The 13302-nt window shown below is 35.1% G+C and overlaps 1 protein-coding gene across 1 annotated transcript in view; it reads right to left on the bottom strand.

Annotated features, from left to right (window-relative positions):
* LOC145667088 (condensin complex subunit 3-like) overlaps positions 1-13302 on the bottom strand; it is a 151880-nt gene that overhangs the window by 90304 nt on the left and 48274 nt on the right. The window contains exon 12 of the mRNA XM_081734805.1: positions 5518-5658. Coding sequence (XP_081590931.1) covers positions 5518-5658 — 141 coding nt within the window. The remainder of the gene's footprint in view (positions 1-5517; positions 5659-13302) is intronic.

Raw genomic sequence — 13302 nt, 5'->3', positions numbered from 1 at the left:
CGAAAGTGATTGTGCTTGATTTGAGTGGGTACAAACAAAAATGACGCAATTTTACTAAACAAAGTTGCTTTTCTTTTTTCAAGAACAGGTACTCTATGTAAATATACAATATATATTACATATATTCTATAACGAAGATAGGTATTCCAGTCAATAAAAGTATTAAGTGTACAAGTGATTTTTGTGCCAATGTAAAGTGTTACCGGTACCCAATGAAGGTGGCAATTTTTGCGAACAAGGTAAGTTTTTCTATTTTCTTCTTAAGTCTTCGATGGTTTACAAAAGTAACGGTTGTAATTTACAATTGTATTAATTTCAACCCAGAACATAATTGTACATGTCATTTTGAAATTGATGATTTATTATCTGAGGGGAAAATCTCGATTATATACCGCACCATGATTTTTCAAGCCAAAATTTAAGAACAAAAAAGTGCGGCCTATATTCACGCAAATACGGTATTTGACTACTAAATATTCCTCTCCTTTTACATTATTCGTAACACTTCATATTTAAGCGTTTGGTTAACAAAAGCACTGACTTGTCAGAAGGGTTGTCGGTACTGCTGGAACTATTAAAAATATTTAACAGCGACATTTAATCAATTTATAACTTATTTTCAAGCCGCCACGAATGTATACTTAACTATATAATTTGTTATGGTATTTGACAAATGCTGTATTACGGAAGTTGTAACAAAGAGGCGTTAAATTATTAAATACCGTACAAACACAAAATAACACTTGAGTTGTAAGAACTGAATTTTCATTTTAAAAATGAAATGAAATCTTTAAGTTTTACGTCCCACGATTATGTCGGCTATGCTAATGGAGATGGTGATGAGAAATGGAAAGGTGGAATGACGAAAGTGGGAGGAAATAGAAGAACCCCGAGTAAACCCATGCAAACGGTGTTTGTCTACCATAAAGCTCACTTGGCACGAGTTAGGATCGAACCAAGGACCATACGCACCAGAGGTAAAGAACTCTACCACTGGCCCTATATTTTCATTAAAAACAAAATTGGTAAGAATAATGCTGCACTACAGGTACGCAGAAGTTTTGCTGGAAATATAAATTGACGAGAATTTATTATTATTATTACACTAACAAAATTGTAATTTAAGAATATGGAAGGAACATTCCAATGTCCACGTAATTTCGTATACATCAATATTATCGGTGGGTATGTAAATAATTAGAGTTGGAATGATCTGTGACCGCTAGAAGATCCACCAGACTGTATTACTACGTGATTATGTGATTTTATTTCAGCACTACTTTTGGCTTGGATGCATCACAGATTCGGTTGAAAAGGGTGTTATACAAATGTTGTGAGACAAGTTGAACACGACTGTAGTAGGTAGTCTTCGATATCTAGAGTATTGGCACTGGGACGGATTTGACATCCAAGCTGGTCCCAAACATGTTCTTTAGAGGACAGATCGGGGGATTTTGCTGTCCAATGAAATACCTTAAAATCATCCGCGTTCTTCATAGACGCAATTGCTGTGTGTGGACCAGCGCTGTCTTGTTGGAAGATGGTACCAAGATACTGTCTCGTTTGAGGTAAGAGGATGTTCCCGTCGTACCGTTATGCCATCAGAGTCTTCTGAATCATTACCAGAGGAAACCTGGTCATACGTGATGTTTCCCCACACAATAATGTAGGTACGCATTATATTATAAATTAGAGTTAACTATACATAGGCTCTCAATTATCGCTAAATTAAAATCAACAAGATCAGAACATGTGTTATTTAGGACTTTATTGGTAGCCTAGCTACACCCCTAGACATTAGGGTCATTTTTTAACGTGGAGATCAGAAACCAAGAGCTCCTTTCACAAGTCCTTCATTGTATGATGGCTTCTCTGTAGCGAAAAGTTGTTTTCCAAACAAACATTCCATTTCACTAGAATGTAAAAGCAATGAAAATTTCATTATGAAATAAACGTAACTTTACCAAAAAATTTCCAGAATATACAGAAAATTTCCTGATTTCTACAGAAATTATAAAATTCCCTGACTTTTCCAGGTTTTCCATGTTTTCCAGACTAGTAGACACTTTGGTTAAGAGTTGATAACGCTGTTACATATGAGCACGCGGCATTCACCGTGGTCTTTCAAGTACTCAATAACCGTCTGACATTGCCCACGCCACTTATATACTCTATTAGGCCTGATAACATAATCTTGTGGTGAAAACACTAATGTACTCTGGTGGCCATTCTAGTCTTCACAAGTCATTGCAACTCTTGATCATTTGTATCCGTCGATGGTATAAACGTGTACGAATTTATGCCGACACTGGATCACTCTTTTCGAATGCTTTTCTTTGTCAGTGAATGTATTATTATTATTACTATAAGTAGTAGCGGAGAATTGAGAATTCAATGCTACATCTAAAATCGAAGGGCAAACATAAAGACGTACGACCAATGAGTTGCAAGAAGGAAGGACGTGAAATATGCGGGATTTACGAAAAGGGTCACCAGGTAAATAAGATTGGGAACTACAGCTGTAGATGATTAGAAATTGGAATTACACTAACTGGAGCACCAGAATGTTGACGGAAAATTGATGCTATGTTTCAATGATCCCTTGTCATCTTCATGTATTTTTTTTTTATTTTTTAAATTACATTCCTTGTTGAACTACACATTCTGACTAGTTTCCTCCACTACAGGGAATTTAAGAGTTCCTTAAATTCCGTTAAAAAATTTCTTATCAACAACCGCTCCTTCTAACGCTTTTTTAAAACACGTTAACAACCCATCACAGTGTTTACAAATACTGGTGTTACTTTTCACCAATGTTTATCAAACTGCAGGGTTTCTACTAAAATTCCAAAATGAAATTTCGTGACCTTTTCCTCCCCAAATTATAACATTTAGCAACATTCTCAAGAGTGAATTTGAGTGGGAATTGGGCCGAATTTTCATGCATGCGATAGAAGAGTAGTTTCTTTGCGATTTGGTAGCATCTAAAGCCGACGAGAGACATTTTTTGTGGTGAATTTTGACGTTTTATAGAACAAAATTTTTCAGTCTATACTTATATTTGCACAGATAAAAAATAATTCGTGACCCAAAAGCTAAATTTCGTGACTTTTTCTTGACTTTCATGACCGTTTTCTGATTTCGTGACTTTTTCATGACTTTCGTGACCGATCGACACCCTGACCTGTGTTGATTTAACCAAATACTTACTGAACTATGATTCAATTTCTTCTCATAATTAATTTGAAATACTAGCATATTCCAGTTTCACTGACTTGCAACTGAAATGTAATTTCGTGTTTTAATTTGCATTAGTGGAAATGATTTAACCTTGTAAACCGATTTCCACACTATGTGAAGTGATGGAATATACGCCTGTAAAACACATTTCAAATTTATTTTCACATGCTGCTGTTTTGTTCTGAACTACAGACAGATGTGTGTTTCTAAAATCAACCCTGACGTTGTATCGCAGTTTAGGAAGTAGAAGGGTGCGATATTGGAATACTGTTTTCACTACTTCCTTAAGGAATTTAAGGAACTTTTGTTTCTACAGTGGAGGGAATTAATCAGGACATGTAGTTCTACAAGAAGCGTATTTTTTTAAAAAAGAATACACACATGAAGATGACAAGGAGTCACTGAAACGTAATGCCAGTTTTCCGTCAACATTTGGGTGCACCAGTTAGCATAATTTGAATTTCTTAATTAATAATATGCATCCTATTACATAAGTAAATAATTTTACAGATAATCACATTTAAACAAGTGCTTAAGCAAATGGTAGTTACTACGCAGGTACTGTTTAGGAAAAAGCTATGTGTAGGGAGCAGTCACTAAGAAAGTACTCTTCTAGGAAAAGCCATTCACCACAACGCCTAACAGTGGATGATCATTTTTCCATCGGAACAACTTGTAGACAAAGACATCAGTCAAACTGGGTTTTGCAAAGCAACACAACTTTACGCACACGTTTATCAGTCTCTCAGCCATCGTGTAACAAAGTGAAGATATAATAGTGGCAAAATGCGGTTGAAAAATTAGCTTTTGGAAACGAAACATCATGACTCTTTCCCATGCGAACTTCAGCATTTCGCACATACGTAGTAGAACAGTGTCGGAACAATGACTTTGTGGTAGGACAGCGTATTGATGGTGTTATGATTAAATGTTATGCATAGCAACCTCCTCTACTCCCCACATCAGCAGCGAAATCGTATCCAAAGAAAGCAGCAATTAAACTCACAAGACTGGTAAAGATGATCCAGGATGTGATGACCTGTGAGAATCCATTACCACAGCGAGTTATGACCAAACTATTACATATGTCACAATCAACAGTGAATTGGCAATACATCACAAATTACGGCTACAAACTGGCATGCATTCATTACCAGCACGACATATTGTATGTAGTTCGAAAGACCGAGGGCAAAAGGCCGTACGGGTGCTACCTAACTGGTGACAACTGGAGATTTGTTGTGACAACCAATAAAGTATACTAAGTAACTGTGGAAAAGTCTAGCCATCACCTGCAAAGATATTCATGAAAAAGATCGATGTAACTATGCGTTAATCAAAAGAAAGTTTCTCGAAAGATTTTATTGTTGTTACTGGTTTTTGTTACGGAGGGAAGCTCAACATTCGTAAGGTTGAAAAGAATATCAAAAGTAATGCTGCTGAACAAGTCCTATCCCCAGTTTACAGACGAAATAACATCATTATATGCCGACGATACCTATTATGTGGAACTGCATTAGGAACTTCAAGGCACATGGCCAAAAGATGGCTGGAATTCTACAAACGCATGGCACCTACAACTGGTATTCATGCTATTCCGTTCGGAGATACCCCCGTTACTCCAGTTGTTAGTGGCATGGATTACTGTGATTTTGGACTTCTCAAGCGGTGCTTTTCATCACGTTAGGTTCGCACGATAAATAGTCTCTGGACAGTCTGTACGCAGGAGTGGGACAATAAAGCCTACCCTTCGTACAGTTGCAACAAAGTACTCTGCAGTGAAAGCTGCGGTGTCGCGCAACGATCCATACTAGTGGCCATGAAGTCCAGCAGATCAGTGGTGGTGAGGTGGAACATCTTAGGTCAGTAACAAATCCTAATTTGTTCCAATGGAAAATAATCAGCTTTAACATTATACCGACATTCATTGACAACAAAGCAAAATTTCAAGACCATCTATTAAAGTGCGATTAAATCTTCATAGGCAAATTAACTGCACTCTTATTAAGAATTGAAAAAGGTTTGAATTAAAGCGTAATAAATACTCCAGCGATTAATTTGTATTAGCAACTTTTAAAAATTGGCAACTGTTTACACGTGCATTTCAAAATGGTCAGAATATACAATTGACATTTTTGTAATTAATAATAATAATAATAATAATAATAATAATAATAATAATAATAATAATAATAATAATAATAATAATAAATTTCCAACAAAATCTCCCCGATTAAGTGATAAATATATGAATAATATAATTAAGTTAAGACTTACCTCCACACAAGGAAGAACAAAATTATCCAAAAGACTTCGCAGGGTAGGAGTCAAAGATGTAACTTCAGGTGATTGCACCATTTCACACACAATAGTCAAACATTTTGTGAGGGTTACACGATCACAACGTTCTTCTCTCACCTTTAAAGTTACAATCATTCTTTTAATAACACAACAAGCTAAGAAATTCAAATAAAATAATTCCGGAAAAATTCACTGAAAACAATAACCTTTCTACAAGTTTTGATAGGTTCAAATAACAAGTAGTGGCCACAGTCAATTAGTGAACTAGCAATGGACAAAAGCCAAAATACTTTATGGCAGTATATTTTACTCATTTATGGGATTTTTATAATCAAAAAACGGAACTGTATCATGATTTGTTAAAAATCTTACTTTCACAACCAAAATTCTGTCATAACGCAATTATAGAAAACACTCTTAACAAACCAATTACCTAAAAATATTATTGTAATTAGACCTGCTTTATTAGCTATATAATAATCAGTAGAGTTAAAAAGCATTTCAAATAATAAATTACGAAAAACTACTTTGGATTAGAAAGCATTTATTCTTTTGAAAAGTATTGAAGCAGAATAGTTAAATTTTCAAACCTTGTTTCAGTTGCTTATATGAAACATACATACATAAATAATTAAACTTATTTTGCCTAAATATGAATTTACAAGAACAAAGTATGTTTATGGCAAATAAACTTATTTTGCCTAAATATGAATTTACGAAAACAAAGTATGTTTATGGTAATATAGTAACACCCACTGGACGAACTGACTCCGAATACTGCATGTATTTTTTGCAGATGTGTCGAAAGCAAAGAATAAAGTAAGACTGTAGGAGTAGCTATTAAAGCACTAAAATTAAATTTTACACAGCAACTGGAACTTTCTACTCATACCCTCACATTCGAAGGAGATACATAAGCAATTAGACAAGCTTTGTTATTAATTTTTTTAAAAATCAATAAATTACCAATAGGTAAGGGTTCACTACATGCAATTGGCGCGTGCGGAATATGTTTAATTTCTTCGTACTTCATTTCGCACTTCTCTGATGTTAAGTTTTAAATCATCAGAAGCTTTCAACATTCACGAATGTTTTCTGCGATTGAGTGTAAAGGTAACAAACAATGGTACCTCATATAGTGGACTAAACAAAACCTTCGGTAGTGCTAAAAATGTTCGATGACAAGAAACTATCTGAGAAGAGGTAAACGAAAATCTTTCAAGAAATTAACAATGTGACACATCATGTAATATTAGTTAATTTGTTTCAATCTTATTTGCTTCAAAAAACTTAATGGGGAGATTCACATTTAAACGTCACAACAATTACTTTGAAAATATATCTTTTATAGCAAACTCTTTCGAAAGCTATGTATATAATGTGTGTGTGTCTATTAGTTGTCAGTTTTTTGTAACTTCCCCATTTACTGTATAATTTTATTGCCTGCGTTTCATTCTTTCTTCACAGGAATCAAAAATTGTAAAGTTCTTGCCCAGATTTGAAATTTTAAAGATTTAGGAATTTACATAAAGGCTCATTACAAAACAAAACAAAATGTGAAATCGATGATATAATCAACCAACCATGGGACAACATATTTATTACCTAACATAAAAACATTTTTGCTACCATAAAAATTAACCATTTGACTAACAATTAATTCGAATGAATAATAGAAGGAATTAATTCGAGTGAAGTATCCGTTGGATTTTAGTGATTGCTGTTTTATTATGACTGACAAAAATAGAGAACGTTAAGTGCTTGGGGAGGGTTACAGGTTTCAAAGCGTAACACTTCCACGCACCCTGCTTACAACAAATCGACAATTTAATGAACCAGGAATGTGTCAAATTACATCAGTCTTTCTTTGATATAGAGTGATACCTTCTTGAACCAATAGGAATTGGAGCGAACAGCCACAATCTTTAAAACATCGCTAATTGGAAGTGAGTACTGGTGATTGTGTTGCTATTTTGTCTATAATTTCTGCAAGCAACCAGTCACAGTCATAAACACAGGCTACAAACATCACGCTTTGTAAATTGTGAATCTGAATATTCTTCTGTCGCTTCTGATATCTTGGTTGCACAAATGAAATTTCTTATTTCTTGTTCATTAAAAGTTCGCCTATCACTGTAAGTCCAGATATGTGACTTCTGAATTCCTTTCGTAGAGGGTGGTTGGACCATTCATTCTTCTGTTTTCTGCTGGCGGAAGTTTTCAATTTCCTCTTTGGGCAACAGGATAAACGCTGATGTGTATGACTTCAACACTCTTGTAAATTCTTCGGTATTCTGAGCCGCAGTGGAAAGATTATGGTGCTTTAGCAAGCCCCTACACTATTACGAAGGCCCCTTCCTACGACCAACAGCACTGTATACCCTCTGTATTGGCACAAGTGATTTCGTCAATTCAAACAGCTGGTAACGACTTTACAAGTGGCTAGGGACACGATAATGATATTTTCTGCCTGTAATTGCAGCTGTTGAAGAATTTTGCGTATTGCTTACAATGCATGAGCTGAGTCATGTCCTCTGTTATCACTTATAACTGCAACAGCTGTGATACTGTTTTGAAAATATTTAACTCCTATAAAAATTGAAATTTTGTCATTACTCCAGTAATATACTTGTACTTCTTGTGCCAGAATCACAGATCAGTTCTTAGCAAAATCACAGTGAATCAATAACACATTGTTCAACCTCTACATGTCCCTTCACTTCTTCAATGTATTGTTGTTCCTATTTCTTCAATGTTGGTGTGTTAGTGCTTTCACTGTCCATTATCCAAGTTCATCAATAAAAGTGTCAATGGTAACAGTTTTCTTAATGAGTTTATTCTCCTCCCACTTTGCATATGTAATCTCAGAAGAATCATCTCCTAAGTGTCTGTAAGGCGAGTTCTCCCTTTCCAGAGCAGTCACCACATTCCTGAAATAAACAGGTCTTCCGTTATATATCCCAGACTGCTAATGACTTCACACGTATAAGCAAGGTATCATATGTCAAATCTTCAAGTAAGCTCTTCAAAGTACCACACAAAGTTCAAAATTGGCACAATCTATCTAGTGGACACATAACAGTTATCTCTAAGTGGATGTGGAACCACCACTTAGGTCGTTGTGCATGAAATTCTGATCTTTCCGTGTGGAAAACTGAATGTTCCTTCTTATATATGGCGAAAGTTTCTTTAATATTGCGTGTAACGTATCTTTTCCCTTTCACGGCTTTTTCTCCTGTTATAGTGAAACTGTTCTAGTGATAGTATCTTTTTTTTATTGGTGTTCTGGCGAGAATAGTTCCATTTACCTTCAAAAATAAATAAATAAATAAATAAATAAAATAAAAAAAATAAAATAAATGTGCATATGAACATGTGATTTATTCACAGGATGGCTATAATAGGATCCAATTTTCCAAACACTCCTTTTGCAGACCTCACATTTCTTGTTCTGTTCACCATGTATTTTGTTGCAGATGAAAAGTGGTGCAAAATGTATGCCTCTGAAAAGGACACTGTTAAAACTTGCATCTTTTCAATGTAGCATTCACGTGATTCAACAGCTGAAATGATGTTTGAAATAAATTCTCGGCAAGTTCCACAAACTTTTTTTGATTAATTTTCTTTTGCAGGTGGAATTTCCAGTTCGACGAGTTCGGTCTCCTCTTATTTAGTGTACTCACCCTCGCCGTAGTAATTTTGCTGGCTTTCTTGATGCATACAGGTTACAACTTGACTTTACTGAGCATGGTTTTTTAACAGGACTAACACCAACATCTACAGCTGACTGATACAGGGAATATAATCCATCTTCTGCAGATACAAAATCATCATACGAGACTTCTTGTTTAGTTAGTGTGATTATTGATATTCTGTCAAAGTATTTTAAAGCACAGAAAGATCTTGACTTTGAAAGTTTTGAAAAGAGCACTCATATAGCCAATCTGAAGGTTGTTTTTCTTTCTTTTTTTTTTCCTTATCTTATAAACCTCTCTTTATGGATATGCAAATAGTCAGTACGTTTCACTCTCCTGTGGCCCCAGTCAGATATTTCAAAGTCGGTCCTTTCCACAAAACACCCTATAACTCAAGGAATCAGTAGGATCTTCATAAAAGCTTACAGATACTGTTGGACCACAAATTTGGTGAACTGTTCTCTTTGTTTGCCTGTTGACAACTGAACTGTAAATTCATGTGTCCTTCATTTAACATACCTAGGTACTAACCAATCGCAAAGAATTATCTGGATAGTTTCAGAATGTTCTAGAAGGTTCTGTTACATTCTGGAATTATATGAAAGGCTTCACATTGTTCCGGGAAGATCCTTTATGATTTGGAAGATTCTATTGTAAAGAAAGTCCAGAAGAATAAAAACATTCCATCATTCCCAACTTTGTTTAATTTACCAGTTTTATTCTATCACATTGAAGATATTGGTCCGAGAGTAGATTTCCTACAAAACCATCACAAAAAATTTCGAAACCAAAGTGGCATGTTCTCCTTTTCTGGATATGTAATACCCTTACAGATAAAACTCCTGTAAAATTCTAAGATTTTTTGGAATTGGTGTTTGAGGGAAAAAAAAGCAATACAGACATTAGCCATTAACACTGTTTATAAAATCTATTAAACTCAGAAGTAGAAGTTTTCTTCGCCGCAGTGTTGCGGCAGCACTCCGCGCATGTGCACTGTGTACGTACATCTATTGGTAAGCCATAGACACCATTACAGAAACATTCAACCGCGTTTACATTTGTGTGTAAGTAATTAAAACGCTTCCGCCGACTGTGAAATACGCGACGGGATTCATTTTCTTAGTGCTAAAAGCTGAAAGCAGCTGAAATTCATCACCACGTTAGTGAAGTGTATGAAGAAAGCATTATGAGCGATGGAATGGTCCAGGAATGGATTAGAGCTTTTAAAGATGACCGCATGAACGTTCATGATAAGGAACGAGGTGGGTGCCCTTGTTATCACTGAAGATTTGGTGCAGAACGTTGACGAAAAACTGAAAGAGAACAGACGCTTTAAGATTTCGTCGTTATCAAATCAAATTTCTTCAAGTTTCAAGAAATGTTCTATATGAAATTATGACTCAACGCTTAAATTATCGAAAGCTGTCCTCACAGTGGATACCGAAAATGTTGATTGAGGTGCACACAAGTAAACGTTTAGCCAGTGCGTTGACATCTCTTGAGTGGTACAGTGACGAAGTGGTGATTTTATAAGCAAAACTGTCACAGGCAACGAAACATGGGTGGCTTACGTTATCCGGAATCGAAGCAACAATGGAATGGCGGCATTCAACATCACCCAAAAAAGTTCAAGCAAACAATTTCACCCCGGAAAATCATGTATACTGTGTTTTTGGTCAGGAAGGGGGTGTTGCTTGTGGATTTGTGGTGACAATAAATTCTTCAAGTATTGTGAGACTTTTGAAAAACTATGCCATGCAATCTAAAACAAAAGGCGTGAAATGCTGAGTAACGGAATCGTTTTACTTCATGACAATGTCCGTCCACACGCAGCAAATCAAAATCTCGCATCATTTGGCTGGGAACAACTTGATCACCCTCCGTACAGTCCCAATCTAGCACCCAGTAACATGCATCTTGGTGTTCAACACCATGACCACGATGATGAAGTCAAAACACCCGTGTTACAGTGGCTGTCAAATCAGGCTGCAGCCTTCTATGAGGATGGCATTCAAAATCTTGTTATACGATACTATAAGCGCCTTAATATTTGTGGACACTATGTAGAAAAGTAGATTAAAGTACAGGCTTTCATGTAACAATACTGACAACAGTAAAATAATCATAATTTTTGGGATTGGCATTTTTGAAAAAAAAAAAAATATTGATACAAAAAAAAAAAAAAGACTACAGCATGAGAACTTCGGACACATTTCCAAACAGAAGATATAATCTGAGCCTAATTATCTTTTTAAATAAAACAAAAAAATCTTAAATCATTCCAGAGATGGAGCATTTTAATATTTCACCGAAAATCGCACGTGAGAAATGGCGCCATCTTTGGCTTCCTGTATATCGAGCCTGGAATTTTTTTTTTCCTTTTACTTTGTCCTGACTTTTAACACCTGTTAAATTTAATAACACTTGAGGTAAACAAGGTCAACCCCGCCCGTGAATAGATATGGATTACACCTCCAATATTCATCGCGTATTTTTTTTTTTTTTTTTTTTTTCTGACAAAACTTTTGACGATTGTTGGTACCGATCTCATAACAATTCTGTGGAAAAATAAATATTTCTAGCAACGAAATTTTCGCTTCTTAAAATAATTTGTAATCAGATCAAACTAGAAGATTTTGTATTTTAACGTCGAATTTACTCTCTATTATCTGTAGAATTAATTAGTGGAATGACTGCGAAATACAGTACTATAGAATGCAGCACTAAACCGAAAGTAGTCCAACCCTTACGATTTGAGTGTTGGCATTCATTGACAATCCTTTGACTTCTTTTTCTGCAAATTTATATATACACCTTTTACTTTTCCTATCTTAGTTTATATGTATCAACCAAATATGTTTGATGTAATAACAGCAGACGCATAGTAAGCAGAGTTATCAAAACATCTCAGCTGATAATTATTCAACATAATTTCTAAGCAATATTTATGAATGATCCTGTTTAAAATGAGTAACGGATTAAATTATTTTAATTACTGCGACAAAGATAATATGTATTGTTAGTATTGAGAGTTAAGAAGGAGTAAAGTTAATGCAGTAGTTCTCAACATGGGCGTTAAAGTCCCCAAGGGGTGTTCTCGCTTCCAAAGGAGAGACTGGGGGGAGAGGTAGATGCAGTAGACTATTTAGGGGCTGTCTGAGATTTCATGACCTGTTATACCTTTTTCTTAATATTAGACGAAAGTCATGTATTTCACAAACTAACAGTAGTTTTAATAATAATAATAATGTAGAGTCTTTAGGTTGATTTTAAGAATTGAAGACCTTTTCTATTTCTTAGACTGCTTCGCCCTAGTCTTACGTTCAGGCTTGTGGATGAGCGGATTGGATTAAGATGACGAAGTATGCTCAAGATAATCGCATTTACCCAAGGGGGTGCTAGGTTCAGAAAGGTTGAGAACCACTAGATTAACAATTTGGAAATATAGTATTCTGTGAAACGAATTATTCTAGGAAATATGAATGGATCAGACTAATTATTAATATTTTGCATGGCTGAGAGAATATACATAATTCAATTTCCTGCTCGTCTTATAATGCTTTATATGTCTGTATATTTAATGTTTCCATTTCTATCTGATTTTGCTGATTAATCCATTCACTCTCCTCCAATGATACAAACAAGATTTGGCAATTTTCATAAATATGTTGTGTTAACATAAGCTTTCATATACATGGAGTGTAAACAGAGTTATGAGCATATTAGCATAGAAATATACTTTCTAATTATAACAATTGTTTGCGTTGACATTTTAAAGTCGACAATTAATACACTACTACTACTACTTTGTTCTTGGAATAAATTTAAATTAGCACGCGTTGTTCTTCTCTATGCAATTTTCACCAAAATAAAATATGCAACTGGCCAATTTCCCCATTCTATTGTATATATATATCGTTCCTTCCGTAAGTCACTTGATTCGAGTAACTCATTTGCTATGGAGGGAAGTCTGAAATTTTATTAAATAGCCGTGCACATTCTGAGTGTGTTGCAAGGAGAGAAATGAAATAACGTAATAACGTGAGATGATAGTAAAGTAAATCTT

This window comes from Thermobia domestica, chromosome 12, assembly GCF_964235325.1.
Source record: "Thermobia domestica chromosome 12, izTheDome1.hap1.1, whole genome shotgun sequence".
NCBI lineage: Eukaryota > Metazoa > Arthropoda > Insecta > Zygentoma > Lepismatidae > Thermobia > Thermobia domestica.
The sequence above is the reverse complement of the archived record's forward strand: the minus strand, read 5'-3'. Positions and strand labels throughout refer to the sequence as shown.